We start from the raw sequence: 27,383 nt of genomic DNA on the forward strand, positions 1-27,383 counted from the left end.
TCTCTTCCTCAGAAGGGGTAGAGTCTGGTAAGGCACACAGTCTATTTAAGTAACAGCTGTCCAATGACACGCTGATTACTAATCGCAGCAGCTGTGTAGCGCTTACCATGGGAAGCCGGAGAGTCAAAGCACCTGGGTCGGCGTCCCGCAGCTCATGGAGACGCCCTCTGGTAACCCAGGGAGCGCGTCCATAAACCACGTGAGGATGCCTCACCATGGAAACCCGACAACACCGCTGCCCAGGGAGGCGCATGCGCTCTGAGGATTTTCTCATGCTTGGAAATTGACCACAGGAATACCGGCTACACTAATGAATCTGAAGCGATCCATGGTGTGAAGTAGGTTTATCTGGATATGCAATGCAGCCCATATAAAACGGACTCTATTCATAAGTCTAGCCAAATATATAAAAATTTAATAGTGACATATATTAATGCAGTAAATATATAACCAGTGATTTATGTAAATTAAATACAATAAGGTCTAAATAAAACGGACCACATCCATGAATCTGAATAAATGTATATGTGTATAAAGAAATACAAAGACCAAGTTACAAGTGACAGTGATAAAGAAAAAGTGACAGTGCAAAGGTGCAAAGTGAGCAAAAAGTGTGGTGAATGAGAAAATGGTGAATAAATATTATACTTACGTTATGCAAATTCATTCAATTTCTAAAAGACAAAACTTGACTGGACATAGACAATCACATAACAACAGAGAAAATATACAAAGTGTATAAAATAATAAATATATTTGCAAATAGATATGAAAAAATATATACAAAAAATTTATACAAAAAATTGTATATGTAAAAATATACATGATGTGACCCTATCATTATCCATCTTTTTAATAATTTTTTTGTATGTATGTCTAATAGAATAATAAATAATCTAGTGTTTCATGAGAATTTGGGTCATTTGAATGATTTGAATGATTTGGAAATTCATGTAGCAGAGCTGGATGCATCGCGGGACCTCTGTGGATTACGTCGGACATGGAGGGGTATTTGGGGATTTTAATAAAATGGTGAAAAAGGGTGGTTTTTTTTGTCTTTTATTCCAAATAAAGTATTGTTTTGGGTGTATGTGTTTATTTACTTTCACTTACAGGTTAATCATTGGGGGTGTCTCATAGACGCCTGCCATAATTAACCCCTTATTACCCCGGTGCTACCGCACCAGGGCAATTTGGGATGAGCCGGGTAGAGTGCCGGGACTGTCGCATCTAATGGATGCGGCAATTCCGGGTCGCTGCTGGCTGATATTTTTAGGCTTGGGGGCTCCCCATAACGTGGGGCTCCCCATCCTGAGAATACCAGCCTTCAGCTGTGTGGCTTTATCTTGGCTGGTATCAAAATTGGGGGGGACCACACGACGTTTTTTTTTATTATTTTTTTTTTTTTTTTACTGCAAGAAATAGACCCGCCCACCGGCAGCTGTGATTGGTTGCAGTAAGACAGCTGTCACTCAGCATGGGGGCGTGTCTGCCTGCAACCAATCATAGGCGCCGGTGGGCAGGGGAAGCAGTGAATACAAGATTGAATAATGGGTGGTCGGCATTTTCAAATCAGGAGAAGCCGCCAGCAGTGTGACAGCTGTGCAGTGCCGCGCAGTGAGAGTGATCAGTGAGAGAGTGAGTGAGTGAGAGAGAGAGAGTGAGTGATTGATTTTCTGACAAGCAATGAATTTATATCACTTCTGGGCATGCTCAGAAGTAAAAACCGAATCCGGTACATGCTTCCGGCATTTGATGAATGCCACCGGATTCGGCACGCATAGATTTTCATTATGCACCATGCCGCACAGCTCCGCATGTGGCGCTATGCAGTTTTTTGCCGCTGGCAAAAAACGTTCCTCTCTGCGTCGTGTGCGGCCGTCGGAGTGACAATTTTTGCCGCAACCGGCAAAAACCGAATCAAACGTGAGTACATGTGGCACAATCCGGCGCTAATAAAAGTCTCAGAGGAAAAACCGCACCTGGCAGCAAAAAAAAAACGGATGCGTTTTTTCTGCAAAGCGCCGGATTGTGCCTGATTGCAAAAAACTGATGTGTGAAAGCACCGATCGCTCTCCTCACCTTCCACAGACTCCGGAGCGAAGCTGAGGGGAGCGGTCTCCGGCCCCAGATCCACAGTGATTTGACAGATCGATCACAAGGCCAGTCTCTCCAATCAGAGCTGGGGATGAGTGAAACTGAGGTCACCCAGCTCCAGCCAATGATCAGTGCTGCAGCTGCACTGACCATGGCTGGATTTCAATGTTTCAACCATTTTCAATGGCTAAAACATTACAGTGGCTGTGATTGGCTGACTAACGCCGCTCAGCCAATCACAGCCGCCGTAGGTCTGGGGAGGAGACACCACCCCTCCTGAGGTCAGGCAGAGGTCCCCTCCTCCCCGAATCTAAGGTACTGTATTTGCAAAGTGATCACAGCAATCGGGGCCACGATTTCGCCATGACATACTGGGTACGTCATGGGTCCTTAAGTACCAGAGAGCCATGAGATACCCAGTATGTCATAGGTCACTAAATGTGCCGTGCTTCACACACACACACATACACATGCAATAAAAAAAAAAACACCATTCTTCTCACCTGTCCCGCGCTCCCTCGGCTGCCTCATCTCTGGCCCGTGCCCCTGTTTACTATCGCGGCAGGTGCAGTGCCACTGTCAGTGATTTATGTGAGATGATTGTGTTACTGGCGCGAGAGTGCAGAACCCTGGACTCTGAGTGCACAGTGCTGGAAAAACATTCATCTGACATAAAGCGCAGACAGTGGCTGCGGCCCCTGCACCTGCCGCGATAGTGAACAGGGGCATGGGCCTGGGGGCCGCACGAAGCAGCCTGAGGGGCCGCATGCAGCGTGTTTGAGATCCCTGCTCTAAACTTTCTTTGGTCTTGATAAAACACTGTGAGCTTACACCACCAGATGACATGGCTCCTTAAACCATCACCGTTTGTGGAAACTTCAGACTAGACCTTAAGCAGCTTGGATTGTGGCCTCTCTACTCTTCTTCCAGACTCTGGGACCTTGATTTCCAAATGAAATACAAAATTTACTTTCATCCAAAAACAACACCTTGGACAATTGAACAACAGTCCAGTTCTTTTTATCCTTGGCCCAGGTAAAATGCTTCTGGTAATTTCTGTTGGTCATTAGTGGCTTGACACTTGTAGCCCATGTCCTGTATACGTCTGTGTGTGGTGGCTCTTGAAGCACTGACTCCAGCAGCAGTCCACTTTTTGTGAATCTCCCCAAAGTTTTGGAATGGCCTTTTCTTAAAAATCCTATCACGGTTGCAGTTATCCTGGTTGCTTGTGCACCTTTTTCTACCATAATTTTTCCTTCCACTCAAACATGACGAGTTGTGTTTCTACCAAACAGTTCTACTTTGGTTTTCTCCCAATACTTTTCTGGATAATCCAAATGCTCTCGCGCAAATTTCAGATGGTCCCGGACATGTACCGGCTTAAGCAGGGGAACACATCTGGCACTGCAGGATCTGAGCCCCTGGCGGCGTAGTGTGTTACGTATGGTAGCCTTTGTTATGGCGTTTGTCCCAGCTCTATGCAGGTCATTCACTAGGTCCCCCCGTGTGGTTCTGGGATTTTTGCTCACTTTTCTTGTGATCATTTTGACCCCACGGGGTGAGATCTTGCTTGGAGCCACAGATTGAGGGATATTATCAGTGGTCTTGTATGTCTTCCATTTTCTTATTATTGCTCCCACAGTTGATTTAATCACACCAAGCTGCTTGCCTATTGCAGATTCCATCTTCCCAGCCTGGTGCAGGGCTACAATTTTGTTTCTGGTGTCCTTTGACAGCTATTTTTTCTTCACCATAGTGGAGTTTGGACTGTGACTGTTTGAGGTTGGGAATAAGGTAAATCAGGCTCTACCACTCAGGAGGTAGGTGCTATTGAGGTAAACAAATTTAGTACAATAATAACCTCAGCACTCAAATGGACAAGAGAAGATCTGAGAATTTTGAAAAGTTTTTAATTTGATAAACTGCAAAAAAGTGCACAAAAGGTATAGCAAACCCGACGTTTCGGCTTTACAAGCCTTTCTCGAGGTTTTGCGTGGAAAGAAAGAGGAGACACAAGTCACAGGCGAACCACCAAGCAATGTAATTTCAGAGGTGCCACATTTTTGCAGTACAGAAGGTTGAACCAGGGATCATGGAATACAGTTTTGGGGAAATAGTGCCACTGCTGGTGAGAGCCTGGGGAGGAGGAGACGTCCTGCTGAGGCAGTGATGGCAATGGAGACAGTGGTCTTCTCTTATTTGAGGTTGTAGACAGGTCTCTTTTACACTGATAACAAGTTCAAACAGGTGCCATTACTAAAGGTAATGAGTGGAGGACAGAGGACCCTCTTGAAGAAGAAGTTACATATCTGTGAGAGCCAGAAATCATGCACGTTTTTAGGTGTTTAAATACTGATTTTCCACCATAGTTTGCCAAAAAAATCTTACCAAATCAGACAAGGTGATTTTCTGGATTTGTTTTCTCATTTTGTCTCTCATAGTTGTGGTCTACCTATGATGTCAATTACAGGCCTCTCTCATGTTATTAAATGGGAGAACTTGCACAATTTGTGGCTGACTAAATACTTTTTTCCCCACTGTATGTGTTTTCTTTTCTGTATTGAAGTACTGAAATAAATTAACTTTTGATGATATTCTAATTTAATGAAATGCACTTGTATTTACTGGAATTTTGCCTTTTTCTCATTTTGGTTTAATCACCCTGATTTGTGTTGCTTAATGATAATTTTGAGTGTAATTACAGTTATAAGAAATGGACCACTAGTAAGGATATATGTGGCATCCCAGTGGTAACGGGAGACACAGTGGCATTGTTCTCCTCACTGGGATCAATGCTATGCTTGGAGGCAGCATGGGGACCTCTCCTTGTCAGGAACATCACATGCAACGTCTCCTACTCCATGCCAGCAGTGGGGGCTCATAACCGGTTTTGAAGGGAGTCTCTCTGTACATGCTGACCTGGGGGAAGGGATAGAGTGAACAGGAAAGAAGTGAGGCAGAAAAGTGATGGCAAGGAGAAAGAGTGGTCGCTGTTTGAGAGCTCCTGTAAGAGCTTTCCAGGACCGAGCACTAGGACAGGATACCGGGGTTCTCTGTTACTGGATGCTAACGGTCCAGTAGCAAAACCCAGAGGCCAAGAGATTCTACATTCCTTGCCCACCTAAGTTCCAAGATGCAGCAGCAATATAGAACCTAGGATCACAGTAATACAAGCGGGTCCCATAACCGGTTCATGCTGCCCGTCACAGGGGACAGTTATCTTTAAGTAAAGAGAGAGACGGTGATGCTGTGCTGCTCCAGGCCACAGCAACTCCCACCAAGAGCACATAGAGGAAGGCCTCCTACCCGCCAGGCAAGGAGAGATCCACACTGCTTCTGGGCTGACTGGACCACTGTAAACCAGGACTATTTCAACAGACCAGTAAAGTTAAAAAGGAATCTACCAACTTGTGTTCTCCAGTTACTACCGGTGTTCCAGCCTTGCATCCCATTGCACCACTACAACCCCCACCATCCTCCTGGGACCCGCTCCACCTGTGGGGAGTGATCACACGTCAGCTGCACTACCACCAGCCCCAGCAAGTAACCCGGCAGCGGCGGCTGATGCCTGGCCACATACCACAGGTGGCATCACGACAAACTTTCCCCAATTACCCCACTTTCCCCACCATTTACTGCATGCGTCAGGGCAACGGAACCAGGCAAGGCCACCCGTGACAACGCCTGACCCGACCCGAAAAAGCCCAGCAACGAGTAGGTTAACCACCTGCCCCGTGTTGATGCTGCATATACTTATCTTTATAGACACAGCCATTACTGTCTAAACTGCTGGCAACAAAAGTGAGTACATGCCTAAAAGAAAATGGCCAAATTGTGCCCAAGGTGTCAATATTTTGTGTGGCTACTATTATTTTCACGCAGTGCCTTAAATCTCTTGGGCATACAGTTCACTAGATCTTAACAGGTTAGCTCTGAAGTCCTCTTCCACTTCCCCATGACGACATCATTGAGCTGGTGGATGTTAGAGACCTTGCGCTCCTACACATTCTGTTTGAGGATGCCCTACAGATGCTCAATTGGTTTAAGGTCTGGAGACATGCTTAGCCAGTCCAGCACCTTTACCCCCAGTTCATTTAGCAAGGCAGTGGTCATCTTGGAGGTTATATCAAAGTATTATATTTTCAGTGTTGCCCCATGAAAAGATATAATAAAATCTTAACAAATATGTGAGGGGGTACTCACTTTTGTGATATAATATGTATGTATAATATCTACATTGAGAGTCATGGGACTGGAGCAGCACAAACAAAAGGATGAAAATGCTGGAGTGTGAGTATAAGGCCATGTGCGCACGTCGAGTAAAAACATGCAGTTACGCTGCGCTTTGTAGCGCAGCGTAACTGCATGCGTCCTGCGTCCCCTGCACAGTCTATGGAGACTGTGCAGGGGCCGTGCGCACGTGGCGTTTAAGAGCGCAGCGCTTCGGCTACTGCCGAAGCGCTGCGCAAAAAGAAATGACATGTCACTTCTTTCCTGCGCTTTGCCGGCAGCTCCTGCTCTGTCTATGGCAGGAGCTGCAGGCAGAGCGCATGGAATCGGCGCTCACTACGGACATTTCTGCAGCGATCTAAAGTGCACATGTGCTCTTCAGATCGCTGCAGAAATTTCTGCAGGGCTTGTACGCAACGTGCGCACATAGCCTAATACCAGGGCAGGGGCTTGTGTTTAAAGCACCACTCAAGTGTTAAAAAAAAAATAAAAAAACAACACTGGAGTGGTGTTTTGATACATAAAATCCTTTAAATATTTTGGTGTTTCCTAAATTATTCACCATGAGAAAGTGCAAGCTGCTAAATATTGCACTATCATTGTACATTATGAATGAAGCAATTTAATTTATTGTCTCTGGCAATGCAACATATGCTTTCATCCAGGATTTAAGAAGTTACAAGAACAGCAATTTTACTGTAAGACTACAGATTCATAGGAAACTTGATTTTTTTCTCTGCAGTTCTGAAAAGGTTATACAATGTATCACGAAGAGAAGAAGGAAGGAAGTCCTAGATTCGGGAAACTTCATTTTCCTGTGGGTCTCTGGATTAATTCTCCCAAGAAACACTTTGCAAAGCTAGGTCGACGGTGGCCTAGTGTTGGCTCCATCAAGTAAGAATCCACATAATTTCCTCATAATATATTTTAGACTTTTCTTACTGTAAGATATCTGGACAATATTGAGGTTTTTTAAAATGTTACAAGGCCAAAAAATTATTTGTTAAGAGGTTGTTTCCTACTGAACAACCAATGATTAATAAATTCAAGACCTCCACTTAAAATAAAAAACAATCAATACTCCCCTACTACAATGGGACCATTCCTGCTATGTTGGCAACGCTATTCCTGGCAGGTTACCTGACATGACAGTCACATGCCGTTTGCTGACAGTCAGCTGCTGTTTAGCTGCAGCTCATCAATTTTACATAAGAGCAGATGTTTGCTCTTACAGAATAGTAAAGGCTGCAGCCAAAAGGATATTGGTGATTGGCTGTAGTGGGCATATCACACATCAATGAGGTCTTGTATTGAGTAAGCAGGTATTGTTCAGTAGTGGAAAACCCCATTAATGTTGGTCTAATCTACAACAAAATTCACACTATATTTTCTCTTTATATCTATAAGAAAATAATCACCACTGTACATTTACTAATAAGTCATTATCAGCACTGGTGAACAGACACCCTAAATGGCCCCTGTGCAAGAACAGTATATGAGCCCTTTACAGCCTAAAAGCTCATCATAATAAAAAATCAGGTCTAGAGCTGATTCAAATTGGAGCATTTGCATTTGAAAGAGAAAAAAGCATCATGGTACCATCATTGGGCTTGATAAAGCACGTAGGCTGCATTCGAAACGCATTGCCACACTTGGGCTCCCTGACCCTTTGTACTGAATTGCCAACATTTTATATTTTTTTTTGGAAATAAAGCTTGAAAAATTTTAATATATTCCGGAAGCTGGATCCTCCCCCTTTTTTCCAGTTGTATTTGAAAGCTGATGCTTAGAACCCACAACATGCGGTCAAAGGAGCTTTCAATGGGAGAGAAACAGACCATTATTACACTGAAAAAAAAGAAGAAATCCATTAGCAAGATAGCGTAAAACTTAGGAGTGTCCAAATCAACAGTTTGGTAAATTTGGCAAAAAACAGCACACTGGTAAGCTTGGAAACTCAAAAAGGCCTAGACATGAATAGAAGGCAACATTTTTAACAAGGTAAAAAAAAAACATCACAATGTCCACCAAAGTGAAGAACACTCTCCTAGAAGTGTTTCAGTATATCAAATCTACCATAGAGAGTGTAATCCTCGTGGGGCAAGCAGAGCGTGAATCCACTGGGTCACAGCACACAGGAAACCTAGAGGGGCTTGACTATGGAATCCTACCAGGTTTTCACCAGAGCCTCTAAAGGTGAGGGAGTTGTGCTGCTTGTGGAAACCAGGTGCCACTCAAGAAGACTGGTCCTGCGATAGCTGGCCCCAAGGCTATGAACACGGACAGTCACTGATATAGTAAGTACAGTTGGGATGACTGATGAAGCATGCTCACCTGATATGGAGCACCATCCAGTACAACAGGCTTGTACGATGCAGCTGAGGCCAGTATAGCAGACTTGGCTGATAAGGTTCAATGCAGCAGCGGCTATTACAGCAGACTTGGCTGACAAGATACGATGCAGCAGCGAGCGGTATATTAGACTTGGTCGACAGGGTACAGCGGGCAGACCTCACCGACAGGGTATGATGGAACAGCAACTGATGTTGATGCTTCCGGTACTGGAACACAAAACGTGATTAGCAATGTGAAAGACAGCACTAAACAGCAGCAGCACTTAGGGACCTGAGACCTAGCAATGTGTAGACCACCTTGCCCAGGCACCACCCTTAAGGGAAAAGTGCCTTAAATACCTATTGCCTCTCAGCCATAACCTATCAACTATGGCCCTCTGCTGCTCACAAACCCTTGCCATCAAATGTAATGTTGAGTTCCAGTGCATGGGTACGTCGCAACTCAATTGGTGAGATAAAACTTGCAAATGCTGCTGAAGCACTACCAGAACAGCAGCTGTAGCTGACTTACGGAAATTGATGCACATGCGGCACACCTTCACCAATAGCTCAGGCAAATCTGGGTAGGTTTTCAGAAAGCATTGAACCACTAAGTTGAGCACGTCGGCTAGACATTGTAAATGGGTCAGCTTCCCAAGCTTTAGAGCCACCACCAGGTTAAGACCATAATCACACATAACCATTTCTGATTGGAGGTTCAGCAGAGAGAAAACGGTCATTTGCAACCTGTGCCATACTAAGGGAGCAGACCACTACAAGCCTGACAACCACCACCACATCTAGATTTTAAGTTACGCATGCAAAGTCTATATTCACTCATAATAATATTAATGCATTAAATTGTAAATATTCCTGCGGACATGCCTGGACCTGTCCGGACTCGCTCAAACAGGTCTATCGGCTGATGTCAACAGTAAGTATATAAGGCAAGCTGGACAGAGTTTTTAAGAGATTGGATCTGTTATAGTTATAGCAGTTTATAATCCCTATACATCTTTTTACTGACCTAAGTTATATGAGAATAGCATCTCCAACTGGGTGAAAATTCAGCAGCTGTCGGCGTTGACGTTGACGTTGAGTTGACGTTGCTGCATCAGTCTCAATGGGTGTTGTCACTGACCATGACCAATTAACCCCTTAGATGCTGCTGTAAATAGTGACTACCTCATCTAGATGGTTAATAGTGTGGGGGGAATGTAATTTCTTAACTATTTTGTATGGTGTGACTATCTGCATTAAAGTGATAACAATTCAAAGGTTGAAAATTGCAAATTTTAAAAAATATTTTTCTAATTTCTGATATTTTTACAATTAAATACAAAACATATTTACTTAAATTTACCATTAACATCAAGTACAATGTTTCACCCAATAATGGTCCCCAAATCCCTGGGATGTAATGAAGCATTCCAGAGTTATTACATAATAAAGTGACATATGTATGACTTTAAAAATTTTGCCTCACCACAAAGGGGTTAAAATGGATAGAAGCAAATGTGTTAATGATCTGTGGCGCCCCTGAGGTTCAGTCGCCACAGGGTATTGCATCTGGCTTAAGGTGCAATACTCATCCCAGGTAAGGAAGAGGTTAACCACTGGTTTTCACTTACACAACACACAGCTCAGGTGCTTTCCCGCTGGAACTGGGCTAAAGGTGGTCACCGTAACAACAGTTTTTCCCAGCCACCAGTGAGTCATCAGGAAGGTGGAGGCAGCACAGGGGAAGTGAGAAAACACACAGTTTTTATCTCAGAATAGTCTGAGACTCAGAACAACACGGTCGCTGTAGAGAGTGCTTCAGAGCCTCCACAGTTAGGATCGGCCAGGCTGGAAGGAACAGGAGATGACCAGTGGAGCTGTGGAACACAGGAGCAACAGGGTAGCTTGAGGTAGAGCTCAATAGTTCCCTCAGCACTGGCGCAGTTCAGGGTGCAGAGCCCTATGGTGGCGTACACTCCATGTTGCGCCACCAGATTCTGCAGGACAGGGGGATTTCATGTCTCTCTGGCCACCCAAGATCCCGGAGCACAGCAGCACAAAGAGTCAGGAGTCAGGACCATGGACCACGGTCGGGCTCACGTTTGATTCATGTTGCCTGCAAACGGGACAGGAACTTTAACACTGATCAGGGGTCCCCAAGCTCTTCAGGTCATGGGGATCCACACAGAAAGCACAAGGAAGGAAGGTCGCACACTCCACAACACCGGTGGTGGCTTCTGAGGTACCCAGAATCAGATGTGGCCCATCACGGCGGAAACCAGCATTCCAAGGGTGACAACTGAACTGTGAGTAAAAGACCTGTAACCACAATTACTGTGTCAGCCCTTCATTGCCAGCGCTGTCGCCCCGCGCTTCGGTGCCCACGGCCACTACTACCTCCATCATCCTCCCTGGGGCCTAGCTTCACCTGCGAGAAGCTTAACTATTGTATCTTTGACACCATCCACCCCAGAGGACTGCGACCGCAGCAGCAGCTAATCCCTGGCCGCGTACTGCATGTGACATCACGAGACAACTTTCAACATCCTCATCATCTCCCCACCATCATCCCACCATCCCATTTTCCAATTCCCCTATTGGTGTACACCTCGGGGCCATGAAGCTGGGCAGTGCCACCCATGACATCCCAGATTCGACATCACCGGCTCAGTGACGAGTATTTCAACCCCTTGCCCCGTGGGTGCTACATGCTGACATCACAAACAGGATTCCGTGCCTGCAACAACGGGTACTGTGCACCTTACAGGACTGTGCAAAATGTTTATTGAGGACAGAATCTTGTGCCCGCGGCTGCGGGTACTGTGCACTTAACAAACTGACTGTAGACTGGCGTCCATTGCAAAAGGACAGGCGCCATGTGTGCCCAAAAGGACTGGGTGCGCCCGTCCTTCATGGGTGGGATTGCAGCATGGCACGAAAGGCCATGCCCACCCCCTACAATGACTGAAGTGAAACGACACTTACCAAAGGAGCCAGGAGCCCCGCCTCCCCAGTAAGTAGGAAAAGATGGGACAGTGGCATGAACTGATCGGGTGCGAGCCCTGGCTGCCCAAAAGCAACTCCAGCAACGCAGCCTGCACTGAGACCAGCTGCCGTCGTTGTCCAAAATCCTGGATGCCTGGAGGGCCTTGGAGCGTCACAGAGAGGCATGTAAATATAAAAGTGTTTGAAAAGATGTATATAGTTCACCTGTTTGAATGTGATAATTGTATTTGCAAAGACTTATAGGAATAGCATGTATTGAAAGAACTGCTCGTTTTTTTTCCGGTTTAATAAAATGGACATCTGGGCCACTGGGCTATGTGTGGCCAGGACTACATTTGTAAACAATTAGATCTGCCTTTGTAACTAACTAGGACTGCCTTTGTAAATAATTAGCACCAGTTGACCACAGGACCCAAAACCTGTCGCGCATGCCCAAACAATGAAGCGTGGTCAGAAATGCTCTGCCGCACGCTCAGAGCTTATATTGGGGGAGGCAGGTCCCTCAGTTCCTGTTGGAGTTCTATTTTACACTTAACGGGAGCACCGGTCTTGGCACTATGGAATCCGTCGAGTAATATGTATAATGGTTTATGAAAAGTTTTGATATGTGACTTTATATGCTTGATGTGAAAAATTAACCGGGTTTTATAGGACTGCTAAGAGTTATTATGTTTTGCAACATTTAAGTGATACTGCTTCACATAAAGGGATGAGTGTTTAAGTTTTTTTGCATAACAAACATTTGCGGTGTACCATTTATGGTTTCTTGCAGCCTGGGAGTGCTGCGATTCGCTGTGGGGGAGCATCAACAGGTTTTTCCCAGCCACCAGTGAGTCATCAGGAAGGTAGGGGCAGCACAGGGGAAGTGAGAGAACACACAATTTTTACCTCAGAATAGTCTGAGACTCAGAACAACACGGTTGCTGTGGAGAGTGCTTCAGAGCCTCCACAGTTAGGATCGGCCAGGCTGGAAGGAACAGGAGATGACCAGTGGAGCTGTGGAACTCAGGAGCAACAGGGTAGCTGGAGGTAGAGCTCAATAGTTCCCTCAGATTCGGCACAGTTCAGGGTGCAGAGCCCTAGGGTGGCGTACACTCCACGTTGCGTCACCAGATTCTGCAGAACAGGTGGATTTAATGTTTCTCTGGCCACCCAAGATCCCAGGGCACAGCAGCACAAAGAGTCAGGAGTCAAGACCACGGTCAGGCCCATGTTTGATGGGACAGGAACTTTAAACACCAATCAGGGGTCCCCAAGCACTTCAGGTCATGGGGATCCACACAAAAAGCGCAAGGAAGGAAGGTCTCCACTCCACAACACTGGTGGTGGCTTCTGGGGTACCCAGGATCGGCTGGGGCCCATCACGGCAGAAACCAGCACTCCAATGGTGACAACTGAAATGTGAGTATAAGACCTGGAACTGCAACTACTGTGCCAGCTCTTCACTGACAGCGCCGTCGCCCTGCGCTTCAGCGCCCACGGTCACTACTACCTCCATCATCCTCCCTGGGGCCTAGCTTCACCTGCAGAAAGCTTAACAATCCTAGCTTCGACTCCATCCGCCCCAGAGGACTGTGACTGCAGCGGCGGCTAATCCTTGGCCGCGTACCGCAGGTGGCCTCACAAGACAACTCCCAACATCCTCATCATCTCCCCACCATCAGCCCACCATCCCATAATCCATCCCTTTTGGTGTACACCTCGGGGCCACGAACCCGGGCAGGGCCACCCGTGACATCTCAGACCCGTGACATCACCGGCCCGACGACGAGTAATTTTAACCCCTGCCTTGCGGGTGATACAGATCCAAACAATTTCTGCTACATGTGGCAAAAACACTACTCATGATCAGTGCAAGAATCTCACAAAGCTAATGCTTCTTGCTTACAAGTATTACTTTGACTGTCAAATTAAAGATCAAGATAAAAGCTGGGCACCTTACATTTGTTGCACTGTGTGTTACACGGTGCTAACGGGGGACTACTGCTGATTTTTGCAACGGAATAATATGACCACTCACAAATGCAAAAGCAGATGCCTGAAACACTTCTGACAGTACTGTGGGCCTTATTCAAGTAAGATTTAAGACACAATTTTGGAAATTCTTGCAATTTTGTTATTCCATGACATTTTCATAAATTATTTACTATGAAAACTTAGATGTAAATCAAGTTATTGTATCTTGTTCTGTATGAATTTATTCAATGCTTTCAAATTACTTCATACATTTGTGCAAACTTAACCACTTACCGACATTGGACATACTGGGTACATCCTGCCATATGTCGGTATACTCACTGCCGGCTGCCATGGGCAGTCGGCGGTGAGTCATGCACATGTCAGCTGATATGAACAGCTGATATGTGCAGCTATCAGGCATGAGTAGATCCACTCTCCACTTGTTCCTGTTAACCCCTTACACTACACTGTCAAAATGTCACAGCGCAGTGTACATCCCAGCCGCGGTAAGCATTCACTTACCCGGCGCCTTCGGAAGTAACGTGACGTGATCATGTGGAGTCGATGGTTGCCATGGTAGCATTTAGTCATGTGATGACTGCTGTAGCTGTCATGAGTCACATTCTCTTACACCAGGCAGCGCGCCGTGTGTGAGAGGAGAGCTGCTTTTCTGCAGATCTCAGCTGTGCAGCTGTGATCTCCAGAAAGAAGAAAGCTATCAGACTGCTGATCCGTATAGTCCCCTGGGAGGACTAGTAAAATAAAAAAAGTTAAACAAGTTTTAAAAACTTTAAAAAAATAAAAAAAACTTGAGTTGAAGTCATCCACAATTTGCCTAATTGAAATTTTAAGGGTTTAAAATAAAAAAAAATAAAATTATATATATATATATATATATACACACACACACACACACACACACACACACACACACACACACACACACACACACACACATACATATACACACACACACAGATTTGGTATCTCCGTGTCCAAAAGTGCCCAATCTATCAAGATTTAAAATCAATTAACCTGACCGGTAAACTGCGCAGCGGCAAAAAAACTCCAAATGCCAAAATTATGTTTTTTAGTTGCTACAAATTTTGTGCAAAATGCAATAACCGGCGATCAAAACGTAGCATCTGCGCAAAAATGGTAAAAACATCAGCTCGAGACGCAAAATATAAGCTGTCACCGAGCCCCAGATCCTGAAAAATAAGAACGCTACAGTTTTTGGAAAATGGCGCAAAAACTGTGCCACTTTTTTAGACAATCGTTTGAATTTGTTTTAACTTTTTATATAACAGTAAACCTATACATGTTTGTTGTCTACAAATGCATACCAACCTGAGACATCACAAGAACACATCAGTTTTACCATATAGTGAACACAGTGAATAAAATACCACAAAAACAATCGTGCAATAGCACTTTTTTTCAATTTCTCCGCACTTGGAATTTTTTGATGTTTTCAAGTACACTATATGGTAAAACTCATGGTTTAATTTAAAAATACAACTCATCCCGCAAAAAATACGTCCTTATATGGCAAGATTGACAAAAAAATAAAAAAGTTACGGCTCTCGGAAGTAGGGAAGCAAAAAGCAAAAACGGAAAATCGCTCAGGGGTGAAGGGGTTAAACATAACAAAATTTCCTGACGTGTTACAACAATTCTGACTTCGAATTTGGAATATGCACACTCGATTTAGTATACGAGAAAAGGTTTTTGAGCAGTAGCAGACGAAAAGTTATTTTTTTATTGCGCAATGTAGAATAAGGAGGAGGAAGAGGAGATTGTTGCTTGTGCTATAGAGGGAACTACCCCCCAAACAACTTAATGACTAGAGATGAGCGAGTAACGTAATATTCGTAAATATTATACTTGTAACGAGTACTTTGTAAGACTTGTGTATTCGTTCCAAATAGTACAATTCAAGTCAATGGGAAATGTGAGCAATTTTTGGTCTGGGGTCCTTGGGAAAAGACTAAAATTGTGTCGCCATGAAAGGAGACAGACTCTAGCACACCGCCACCTATTTGGAAGTAGCGATCCTAAAAGTCAAATGTGGATTTTTAATAATCCTTTGCATATGACCTAGGATATATAAGCCAGATCAGAATCCCAATTTCCAGGCTGGCTTGCAAAGTCTCCTTAAGGCCTCTTCTCCACTAGCGTTTTTTTAATCACAGCGATACTCGGCTCAAAATGTGAGTCGAGTATCCTGCGTGTGTCCTGCGTGTGATCTGCGTACGGTGTGTGTTTTTTTCCTCACATAGCATCCGTATGACATGTGAGCATCATGCGGGTGCTATGTGAGTTTTTATGCATATTGCGTCAGACTGGCTACGGGAGAAATCTCCTGTAAAACCAGGCCTGGCCGCGGTTACCTGCACTCAGCTCCAGAGCTGTAATCTGAGCTCCAGCGTCTGCCTGATCTGTCTGCAGCTGTGCTGACCTGACCAGCAGTCGCCGGGGAATCCATCACTCGGCGCTCGCTGTTCAGGCTGCACTCTGGAGCTCAGGTGACAGCTCCCGGGTTCAGTGCATGTAACCGCGGCCAGGACTGGTTTTACAGGAGATTCCTCCGGTAGCCAGTCTGACCCGGTATACAAGTGTCAGGATCCGTGTGACATGCGCATGCCACCCGGATTCTGACTTGCATGAGGGTGACAGAGCTGAGAATCGCATCAAATCGCAGAATGCTGCGATTTCAAGGAGAGCCCGTGCAGAGTCTGGAAAAAAAGGGGAAATGGAGACAGCCTCATAGGAAACCATTTGCAAGATTGCAAACCGTTTCTCAATGCGAAGGAATTTGCAGGACAAAAACGCTAGTGGAGAAGAGGCCTAAGGCCTCTTCTCCATTAGCGTTTTTGTCCTGCATATTTCCTCGCCTTGAGAAACGGATTGCAATCTTGCAAATGGTTTCCTATGAGGCTGTCTCCATTTCCCCGTTTTGTTCTGACGATACACGGGCTCTCCTTGAAATCGCAGCATGCTGCGATTTGCTGCGATTCTCAGCTCTCTCACCCCCATGCAATCCTATGGGGGTGAGAGAAAAGTCAGGATCCGGGTGGCATGCGCATGTCACACGGATCCTGACACTTGCATACCGGGTCAGCCTGGCTACCGGAGAAATCTCCTGTAAAACCAGTCCTGGCCGCGGTTACCTGCACTGAACCCCGAGCTGTCCCCTGAGCTCCAGACTGCAGCCTGAACAGCGAGCGCCGAGTGATGGATTCCCCGGCGACTGCTGGTAAGGTCTGCACAGCTGCAAACAGATCAGGCAGACGCTGGAGCTCAGATTACAGCTCTGGAGCTGAGTGCAGGTAACCGCGGCCAGGACTGGTTTTACAGGAGATTTCTCCTGTAGCCAGTCTGACGCTGCTTACCTAAAAACTCACATAGCACCCGCATGACGCTCACATGTCATACGGATGCTATGTGAGAAAAAAAAACACACACCACACGCAGATCACACGCAGGACACACGCAGGATACTCGACTCACATATGCATCCCATACTCGCTGCGATTTTTTTAACGCTAATGGAGAAGGGGCCTAAGGAGAATAGTGTTCCCCCGTGGGAAAAGACTGAAATGGATGGAAAAGTGATAAAACTGAATGGAGAGAGCCTGGAGAATATGACTGCATGCATTTTACTCACATATGGTTTCTGGGAATGAGGATGTCACAGTATTACGCCACTTTTATAGACACATAAGAACACCTACCAAACTTAACCTAGATTGCATTTTAGAGGCCAAAAAGGTTAAGAAACAGTTTCCCCTGCATAATCACTTGTATATAAGGCTAAATAATCCGGAGAAAAAAATATCCCTTTTAGCATTTGTTCACACATAGCGTTTTGGCTTTTTTTTTACTTTTATAATTGGAAGAGCCCTAATATACATTTTGTAGGTCCCTCTGTCATACTTAATATCTAGCTGGCTATTCCCTAGCCCTTTACAAGACCATCTAGAACGTGCACATTGATATCTTGATCTTTGACCTGAGGGGCCTCAAGTGGTCCTGTAACATAAGTTTTGGAGGGACTGATGTTACTTATATATTTTCGCGGTCCCTCCCTCACTGAGATTCAGATAGTGGGATATACAATGCCTTGCGAAAGTATTCGACCCCTTGAACTTTTCAACCTTTTCTCACATTGCAGGCTTCAAACATAAAGATGCAAAATTTTAATTTTTTTTGGTGAAGAATCAACAAGTGGGACACAATTGTGAAGTAGAACGAAATGTATTGCTTACGTTAAACTTTTGTAAAAAATAACTGAAAAGTGGGGTGTGCAATATTATTGTGACGCCCTGGACTAGCCAGGTAGTCACAGACACAACATCACACACACCACCTTCCCTGGTTAGGCAACAACAGTCAAACAAAATCCTTGTTGCCGTCCTCCAGGCTTGATGTCCACACCAGGTGGGGCGGAGCCAGGCGGTTGGCCCCACCCACCGAGGAGTTCACAGGCCTGGAGGCGGGAAAAAGTCAGTTAGTTAAGTTTGGAGTTGAAAGTGACAGGAGAGAAACTGTTGGTGTCTGGGTAGGAGCCCAGGCATGTACAGCAAGGTCGGCAGAAGTTGCCGGAGTTGCAGGAGTTGGCGCAGGTCAGCGGAACCGTAGGACTGGGGACGGGCGGTGGCCCGCCGGTACCGAGCCGGGGAGCAGATCTGTACCAAGCACAAAGGCAGGGCCATCAGACCCCGACCAGGCTAGGAGCCGCCGAAAAGGTCAAATCCGATAGTCACCGGGACCCCAGGGGTTCCCTCACACCCAAGACCCGACAGAAGTCAACAGTCCATACAGTGAGGATAAAAATCTACCGCCATAGGCTAGAGATCCAAGGGCCAGCGCCTGCAGGCAAAACGGGCTCCTTCAGTACATACACGCCGGGGAGCGGACTACCAGTGGGAAACCATCGGAGTAAATACATACACAGCGGTGCAGGGAAAGACAACCACCATCAACCTGTCTGGGAGAGAGCAAAGACACTGCAGCCGGCTGCGGGACCCGTCCATCCAGCCGTTTGGTTTACCAGAGACTCTGTGAATTTGTGCCTGAGTGAGTACAACAGTGCCATCCGGCACCGGGCCGCGCTACCCTGCAACCCTGCGCCCCGACGCTACTGCCTCCCCGTAGCACTACCGGGCCCCGGGATCACCAGCCCCTACCCACGGAGGGGGAACCAACACCTAGCTGCTCCCCGCCATCGTTCCCGGGAATCCCATCATGAGCAGTGGTGGTGCCCACTATCACCACGACCCGTGGGTGGCGTCACGAACTATCTCCCAACAACCACCCAACACCCCTTTTCACTCGGGGGCGAGGAGCGCTGCTCGAGTCCCCGGGTCCGGTCAACCGCTCGAGCCAGCGAGCAGCAGCAGCCCCGGACCCAAGCGTAGTGAGCGTGGCCCCTCCGTCCGTGACATTATTCGTCCCATTTAAGTTAATACATTGTAGTGTTACCTTTTGCTGCAATTACAGCTGCAAGTCGCTTGGGGTATGTCTCTATCAGTTTTGCACATTGAGAGACTGAAATTCTTGTCCATTCTTCTTTTGCAAATAGCTTGAGCTCAGTGAGGTTGGATGGAAAGCATTTGTGAAAAGCAGTTTTCAGCTCTTTCCACAGATTCTCAATTGGATTCAGGTCTGGACTTTGACTTGGCCATTCTAACACCTGTATATGTTTATTTGTGAACCATTCCATTGTAGATTTTGCTTTATGTTTTGGATCATTGTCTTGTTGGAAGACAAATCTCCGCCCCAGTATCAGGTTTTTTTTCCAGACTCCAACAGGTTTTCTTCAAGAATTTTCATGTATTTTGCTCCATCCATCTTCCCATCAATCCATCATAACTATCTTCCCTGTCCCTGCTGAAGAAAAGTAGGCCCAAACCATGATGCTGCCACCACCATGTTTGACAGTGGGGATGTGTGTTAGGGTTCAGGCCTCACAAATAAGGTGGAGGAATTAGAATTAATATTGTTGGAAGAAAATTATGATATAGTGGGGATATCAGAGACATGGCTGGATGAGAGCTATGACTGGGCTGTTAATTTACAGGGTTATAGCCTATTCAGGAATGACCGTACAAATAAGCGAGGGGGAGGTGTGTGTCTATATGTTAAATCATCCTTAAAACCCATCCTGCGTGACAAAATATGTGAGGGTACTGAGAATGTAGAGTCCCTATGGGTGGAGATAAGGGGGGGAGAATGAATAATAAAATACTGATAGGGGTGTGTTATAAGATGCCGAATATTATGGAAGAGGTTGAGAATCTCCTCATAAAGCAAATTGATAAAGCAGCGAGTCTCGGAGAGGTAATTATTATGGGGGACTTTAACTATCCTGATATAAATTGGGGAACATAAACTTGCAGTTCCAGCAAAGGAAATAGATTTTTGATAACAATGAAAGATAATTACCTTTCACAAATGGTACATGACCCCACAAGAGGGGGAGCACTACTAGACCTTGTACTAACCAATAGGCCAGACCGCATATCAAATATACAAGTTGGGGGTTACTTGGGGAATAGTGATCACAAAATAATAAGTTTTCATGTATTCTTTAGTAAGATGTATAGTAGAGGGGCTACAAGGACACTAAACTTCAGGAAAGCAAATTTTAAACGGTTGAGAGATGATCTTAGTGCAATAAACTGGGATGATGTACTAAGTAATAAAAGTACACAAAGCAAATGGGAGACTTTTATGAGCATCCTGAATAGGGCTTGTGCAGAAAATATACCCTATGGGAACAAACATGCTAGAAATAGGAAGAAACCCCTATGGCTAAATAGAGCTGTAAGGGAAGCAATAAAAGAAAAACAGAAAGCCTTAAAAGAATTAAAGATGGTAGGTAGTGATGAGGCATTATATAATTATAGAAAATTAAATAAAATATGTAAAACGCAAATTAAGTTAGCTAAGTTTGAGACAGAGAGACTCATTGCAAGAGAAAGCAAAAATAATCCTAAAATATTCTTTAACTACATAAACAGTAAAAAACTGAAAAGCGATAGTGTTGGCCTCCTTAAAAATAGTCTTGGTGAAATGGTGGAAGGGGATGAGGGTAAAGCCAACCTGCTGAATTAATTTTTTTCTACGGTTTTTATACAAGAAAATGCCATGGCAGATGACATGACCAGTGATGCCATAAATTCACCCTTGAATATTACCTGCTTAACCCAGCAGGAAGTACGCCGCCGCCTCGAAATCACTAAGGTTGACAAATCTCTGGGCCCGGATGGCATACACCCCAGAGTACTACAGGAATTGAGTTCTGTGATAGATAGACCATTATTTTTAATCTTCTCAGATTCCTTAATAACAGGGTCGGTACCGCAGGACTGGCGCATAGCAAATGTGGTGCCAATATTCAAAAAGGGGACAAAAACTGAGCCGGGAAATTATAGGCCGGTAAGTTTAACCTCTACGGTTGGTAAAATCCTTGAGGTGTTCTTGAGAGATGCTATACTGGAGTATCTCAAGAAAAATAACCTTATGACAGAGTATCAACATGGGTTTATGAGGGATCGATCCTGTCAAACTAATTTGATCAGCTTCTATGAAGAGGTAAGTTCAAGCCTGGACCAGGGAAATGCAGTGGATGTTGTGTATATGGACTTTTCAAAAGCTTTTGATACGGTGCCACACAAAAGGTTGGTACATAAAATGAGAATAATGGGGATAGGGGAAAATATGTGTAACTGGGTTAAAAACTGTCTCAGTGATAGGAAACAAAGGGTGGTTATTAATGGTACGTACTCGGACTGGGTCTCAGTTCATAGTGGGGTACCACAGGGGTCAGTATTGGGCCCGCTTCTTTTCAACATATTTATTAATGACCTTGTTGGGGGCATGCGGAGTAGAATTTCAATATTTGCAGATGATACTAAACTCTGCAGGGTAATCAATACAGAGGAGGATAAGTTTATATTACAGGGAGATTTATGTAAATTGGAGAATTGGGCTGAGAAGTGGCAATTGAAGTTTAATGTAGATAAATGTAAGGTCATGCACTTGGGTAGAGGAAATAAAATGTATGATTATGTACTTAATTGTAGAACACTGGGTAAAACAGGCACAGAAAAAGACTTGGGGGTATGGGTGGATGGTAAACTTCACTTTAGTGGACAGTGTCAGGCAACTGCTGCCAGGGCTAATAAAATAATGGGATGTATTAAAAGAGGTATAAGTGTTCATGAAAAAAATATAGTTCTACCTCTGTACAAGTCACTAGTGCGACCGCACTTAGAATACTGTGTACAATTATGGTCACCGATATATAAGAAGGACATAGCTGAACTGGAAAGGGTGCAGAGAAGAGCGACCAAGATTATTAGAGGAATGGGTGGGCTGCAATACCAAGACAGGTTATTAAACTTGGGGTTATTTAGTCTGGAAAAACGAAGGCTTAGGGGGGATCTAATCACAATGTATAAATATATGATGGGACAGTACAGAGACCTTTCCAAAGATCTTTTTACACCTAGGCCTGCGACTGGAACACGGGGGCATCCGCTACGTCTTGAGGAAAGAAGGTTTAATCATAATCACAGACGAGGATTCTTTACTGTACGAGCAGTGAGACTATGGAACTCTCTGCCGCATGATGTTGTAATGAGTGATTCACTACCAACATTTAAGCAGAGCCTGGACGCCTTTCTTGAAAATTTAATATTACCAGTTATGTATATTAGATTTTATGACAGGGTGTTGATCCAGGGAACTAGTCTGATTGCCGGATGTGGAGTCAGGAAGGAAATTTTTTCCCCATTGGAACTTGTTTGTCACATTGGGGTTTTTTTTTTTTTTTGCCTTCCTCTGGATCAACATGTTAGGCTACGGGTTGAACTAGATGGACTTAGAGTCTCCCTTCAACCTTAAAAACTATGATACTATGATACTATGTTATGAGCTGTGTTGCTTTAAGGCTAGGTTCATATTTCCGTTTTGTATCAGTCACATGCGTCGCTTGACGCATGTGACTGCTGCGCTGTACAACGGATGACAAAGAACAGAATTCTTTGTCGGACTCCATTGTGTGTGGGGGGGTGGAGCGCGAGCAGGCGGAGTTCGGGGTGGATGGAGCCGAGTGGGGCCGTGGCACTGAGGACGTCAGTCCCGCGGGGACTGCAGAACAGGTGAGTGTGTGTGTGTGTGTGTACATGCTGAGTGCCGGAGACGGAGGAGCCGAGCAGTGAAGTGTCTGGCTCCGTGCACAGCCAGGGTAAATATCGGGTAAAAGCAAAGCACTTTTTGCTTGGTTACCCGATATTTATCTTGGTTACCAGCATACACCGCTCAGCGCTGGCTCCCTGCACACGTAACCAGTGTAAATATCGGGTAACTAACTAAAGCGCATTGCTTAGTAACCCAATATGTATCCTGGTTACGGGTGCAGGGAGCCAGAGAGCGAATGCACAGCGAAATCCTACGTATGCGCTGCTCAAAAAACGTTACATGCTGCGTTGCTCCCGCCCGGCGGTCAGTCAAAAAACGACTGACCGCGACGCAGCGGATGCAACGCAGCATCATCAGTCATAATCCATCGCTACTAGAAGTCTATGCGGAAAAACTGGATTCCTGCAAAATATTTTGCAGGATACCGTAATTCCTCAAGGCGACGGATTGTGACTGAAGCAAAACAACGGAAGTGTGAACCTAGCCTTACACCAAACATATCGTTTGGCATTGTGCCCAAAAAGTTCGATTTTCGTTTCATCTGACCAGAGCACCTTCTTCCACATGTTTGGTGTGTCTCCCAGGTGGCTTGTGGTAAACCTTAAACAACACTTCTTATGAATATCTTTGAGAAATGGCCTTCTCTTTGCCACGCTTCCAAAAAGGCCAGATTTGTGCAGTGTATGACTGATGGTTGTCCTATGGACAGACTCTCCTACCTCAGCTGTAGATCTCTGCAGTTTTTTCAGAGTGATCATGGGCCTCTTGGCTGCATCAGTCTTCTCCTTGGTTGAGATGAAAGTTTAGAGGGACGGCCAGGTCTTGGTAGATTTGCAGTGGTATGATACTCCTTCCATTTCAATATGATCGCTTGCACAGTGCTCCTTGGGATGTTTAAAGTTTTGGAAATCTTTTTGTATCCAAATCCGGATTTAAACATCTCCACAACAGTATCATGGACCTGCCTGTTGTGTTCCTTGGTCTTCATGATGCTATCTGCGCTTTAAACAGAACCCTGAGACTATCACAGAGCAGGTGCATTTATAAGGAGACTTGATTACACACAGGTATATTATATTTATCATCATCAGTCATTTAGGACAAAATTGGATCATTCAGAGACCATCAATGAACTCCTGGAGTGATTTTGCTGCACTGAAAGTAAAGGGGCCGAATAATATTGCACACCCCACTTTTCAGCTTTTTATTTTTTACAAAAGTTTAAAATAAGCAATAAATTTCGTTTAACTTCACAATTGTGTCCCACTTGTTATTGATTCTTCAACAAAAAATTAAAATGTTTTATCTTTATGTTTAAGCCTGAAATGTGGGAAAAAGTTGAAAAGTTCAAGGGAGCCGAATACTTTCGCAAGGCACTCTATATTCCATAGCAGTTTACATAGTGCCTATTGTTGCGGTGACCTTTACCTTCCTCCTCCTCCTCCTCCACCATGTCATTCTGCAGCCCTCAATTCAAGTTTTCAGAGGGCCTGCAGGTGTCAGGAAACTTGAGTTTGGAGAGGGCCACAAGGTGGCCCAGTAACATATGTTTGGGAGGGACTTCTCTTACTTATACATTTGGGCGGTCCCTCCCTCATTGAGACTCAGATAGTGGAATGCATATTCCATAGCAGTTTACAATGTGCCCATTGTGGCAGTGGGCTTTAACCTCCTCCTCCTCCACCACGTCATTCTGCAGCCTCAATTCAAGTTTTCAGAGGGCCTGCAGGTGTCAGGAAACCTGAGTTTGGTGAGCACCCAGAGGTGGCCCATTAACATACATTTGGGCGGTACTGTGGCGCCCCAGGACCTGGTCGCCACAACAGTATTGCCCTCCCAAAAGGGTTAATGCTGAGCCTGGAGGTAATTGGGAGGTCCATTGGCCAGTAAGTTTAACATCCAACGCAGTTCTCCCTCCGGCCAGCAGGGGGAGCTCTGAACCTGGAATTCCAGGGAGCTTTCCTTAAGTCTGACCTGAGGGAGGAAGTAGTGGTCAGTCTGTAGAGAGAAGTGATAGCAAGTAGACGCAGAGTGTGCTGTCCTGTGGATCTGGGGCCTAGAGCTGGAGCAGCTTGGCCCAGGGAAGCAGGAGTAGCAGAGAGGCAGAGAAGAGACTCGGACATCGGAGTCTGTGGCCACCAGGGCTTAAAGTACTCCCTGGTAGCCGAATCCGAAGGGCAGGAGAGCTGCAAGCACCTGGCCCATAAACAGCTCGAAGGTACAGCTGCATCATCAGGGCCCGGTGTGGACTCCAGCAGAGAAGCACCAGAGAGGGCCTGTGCAGCCTACCACAGAGGGAAAGGGACGTACCACCGGTCCCAGCAGCAAGAGGGCCATTGCTAGATCCAGAGAGCAGGGTCCTATAATAGTAAAGAAAAGAACAGGAGTAGGCCTCATACTCAGCTGGCCAAAAAGATCACCCCAAGTACTTCCAGGCCGACCGGATCCCCTTCACCACCTGTGATGGTCTCCCAGGACTGGACTATTCTTAAAGTAAAAGAGAAGAAGGTAAAGAGACTGTTGTTTGTGCCTGGTTCTTTCATTGCCTGTCGGCCCTGCACCGTGTTATCCACACAACACCATAGACTTTCACAAGCACCAACAGTGTCCCCGGGGCACCGCTCCACCTGTGGGGAGCAGTACCACCATTGCTGCCGTATCATCACCCCGGAGGCCTCACACAGCAGTGGCGGCTTAATAGCCGCAAACCACAGGTGGCGTCACGAAACAAATACTTTAATTGCTCCCAAGTCACCAGCCATATTTAAACTGACACCCACCAGGGCCACGGAGTCGGGCCCCGCCACCACTGACTACCCCCGGACTAGTCCGGCCCGGCACCGGGTGTCCCATAGCCCTGGGGTGGGCGAGTCAATTTTGGCGCTGTGAACAGGATTTCGTGCCCGGCGCCCACCGGGTACTGTGCACCTTTGAAAAGACTGTGTGTTTACTGTTTGAAGACTGCCGCCGCCATTAGCTTCGCTGAGTGCAGGAAGAAGGGGGGCGTGCCCGAAAAAGAGCGTGAAGGGAGCGCGCCATCAGAGCGGAGGGTCGTTAACCCCGCGCTACCCGGAAGAGATTGTAAAAAGAAAGCGGAGCCTGGTAAGGTTCACTAAGAGGGAGGAAGTTGTCCGACACCGAGGGAGAGCCGGTGGCTGTAGTAGTTCAAGACGCAGCAGCGCCGGCTGATGTAATCCCAGTCGCCGTCGCCCCAGCCCCCGCGGTAGCGCCGGTAATGCCGATTACAATGCCGTACATCCCGGGAGCAGAATGGCTGCCGCAGTACTCCGGGGAGTCCCATACCCTGAGCGACTTCAGAGAAAGGCTGCACAGCTTGTTCCGGGTGTATCCGCTGACTGAGAGCCAGAAGGTGGGCATATTAATGGGGCAGCTAGCCGGCGCAGCCCAGCGTGAAGTGAAGTCCTGGCCTGATACAGATAAAGGGACAGCAACTAAGATACTGGCCAAGTTAAAGAGTACTTTCGACACCCGCACCGCAGCAGAAATAAAGATGAGATTCTTTGGGTGCAAACAACGGGCCACAGACAGCATAAGGGACTATGCCTTAAACTTGCAGGAGGCCCTGAAAGCAATTAAACAGGTGGACCCATAGAGTGTATGTGAAGAAGACAAACTCCTAACTGAGCAGTTCATAGAAGGGCTCCTGTCAGATGCCCACAGGACCCAGCTGCGTATCATGGTCCTGCAGAACCCTGCTCTGGACTTTGCAAAGTTTAAGGACCAGGCCATCCGGGTACTGAGGGAATCTACACCGAATGACCCAGTACCCATCCGGCCTCTTGCTATCACGTACCCCGGGGTGGTGCCTGCAACACGAGCCGCTGCAGGGGCTGAGGCACAGTCCCTGGATAAGGATCCCGCTGCAGAGCTCAGACAGCAGGTCCAGGAGCTGACCAAGACTGTAGCTGCCCTTGCCAAGACCGTGTAGTCTCTGCAAGTGACCCCATCGCCTGCAAGAATCGAGTTGGCCTCCAGCCCAGATGACGTCCCATGGATGCGACAGAGGAGGATTCCGTCGACCCGAGGAAAAGACACAGACCGGTATGATTCAACGGGACAACCAATCTGCCGCCGCTGCAGCCAGGCGGGCCATATTGCAAGACACTGTCCTTTAAATGGGCCGAGCCTGGGGCCAGGAGCCGACCCCCAGGTGTAAGGAAGCCCGGCTCAACCCCCAGTCGCAGCAAGTATGTGGGAGGACGCCCGGTCCTTCCTATTGTGCTGGATGGGATCCCTTTGAATGCCCTCCTGGATACGGGGTCCCAGGTAACAACCATCCCTTATAAACTGTACAAAAGATATTGGGCTGATTCAGACATTGACCATGGCCCAGATGGTGATTTAACAATTGTGGCCAGTAATGGTCAGCCCTTACCTCAAATTGGGTATAAAGAAGTAACCATTAAAGTGGGGCGGGTAGAATTGCCATGTCAGGGGATGATAATTGTAGATATTGATCGCAAAGAATCTGACCCACTGCTAACCATTGGTACAAATGTGATAGAAAATTGTATTGCCGAAGTG

General features: G+C 46.1%; 1 protein-coding gene across 2 annotated transcripts in view; it reads left to right on the top strand.

Annotated features, from left to right (window-relative positions):
- Positions 1-27,383, top strand: part of RASIP1 (Ras interacting protein 1) — a 1,579,933-nt gene that overhangs the window by 145,507 nt on the left and 1,407,043 nt on the right. For both annotated transcript variants that reach the window (XM_075328610.1, XM_075328611.1), the window contains exon 2: positions 7,070-7,221. In XM_075328610.1, coding sequence (XP_075184725.1) covers positions 7,088-7,221 — 134 coding nt within the window. In that variant the 5' untranslated portion in view covers positions 7,070-7,087. The remainder of the gene's footprint in view (positions 1-7,069; positions 7,222-27,383) is intronic.

Source organism: Anomaloglossus baeobatrachus, chromosome 11, assembly GCF_048569485.1.
Source record: "Anomaloglossus baeobatrachus isolate aAnoBae1 chromosome 11, aAnoBae1.hap1, whole genome shotgun sequence".
NCBI lineage: Eukaryota > Metazoa > Chordata > Amphibia > Anura > Aromobatidae > Anomaloglossus > Anomaloglossus baeobatrachus.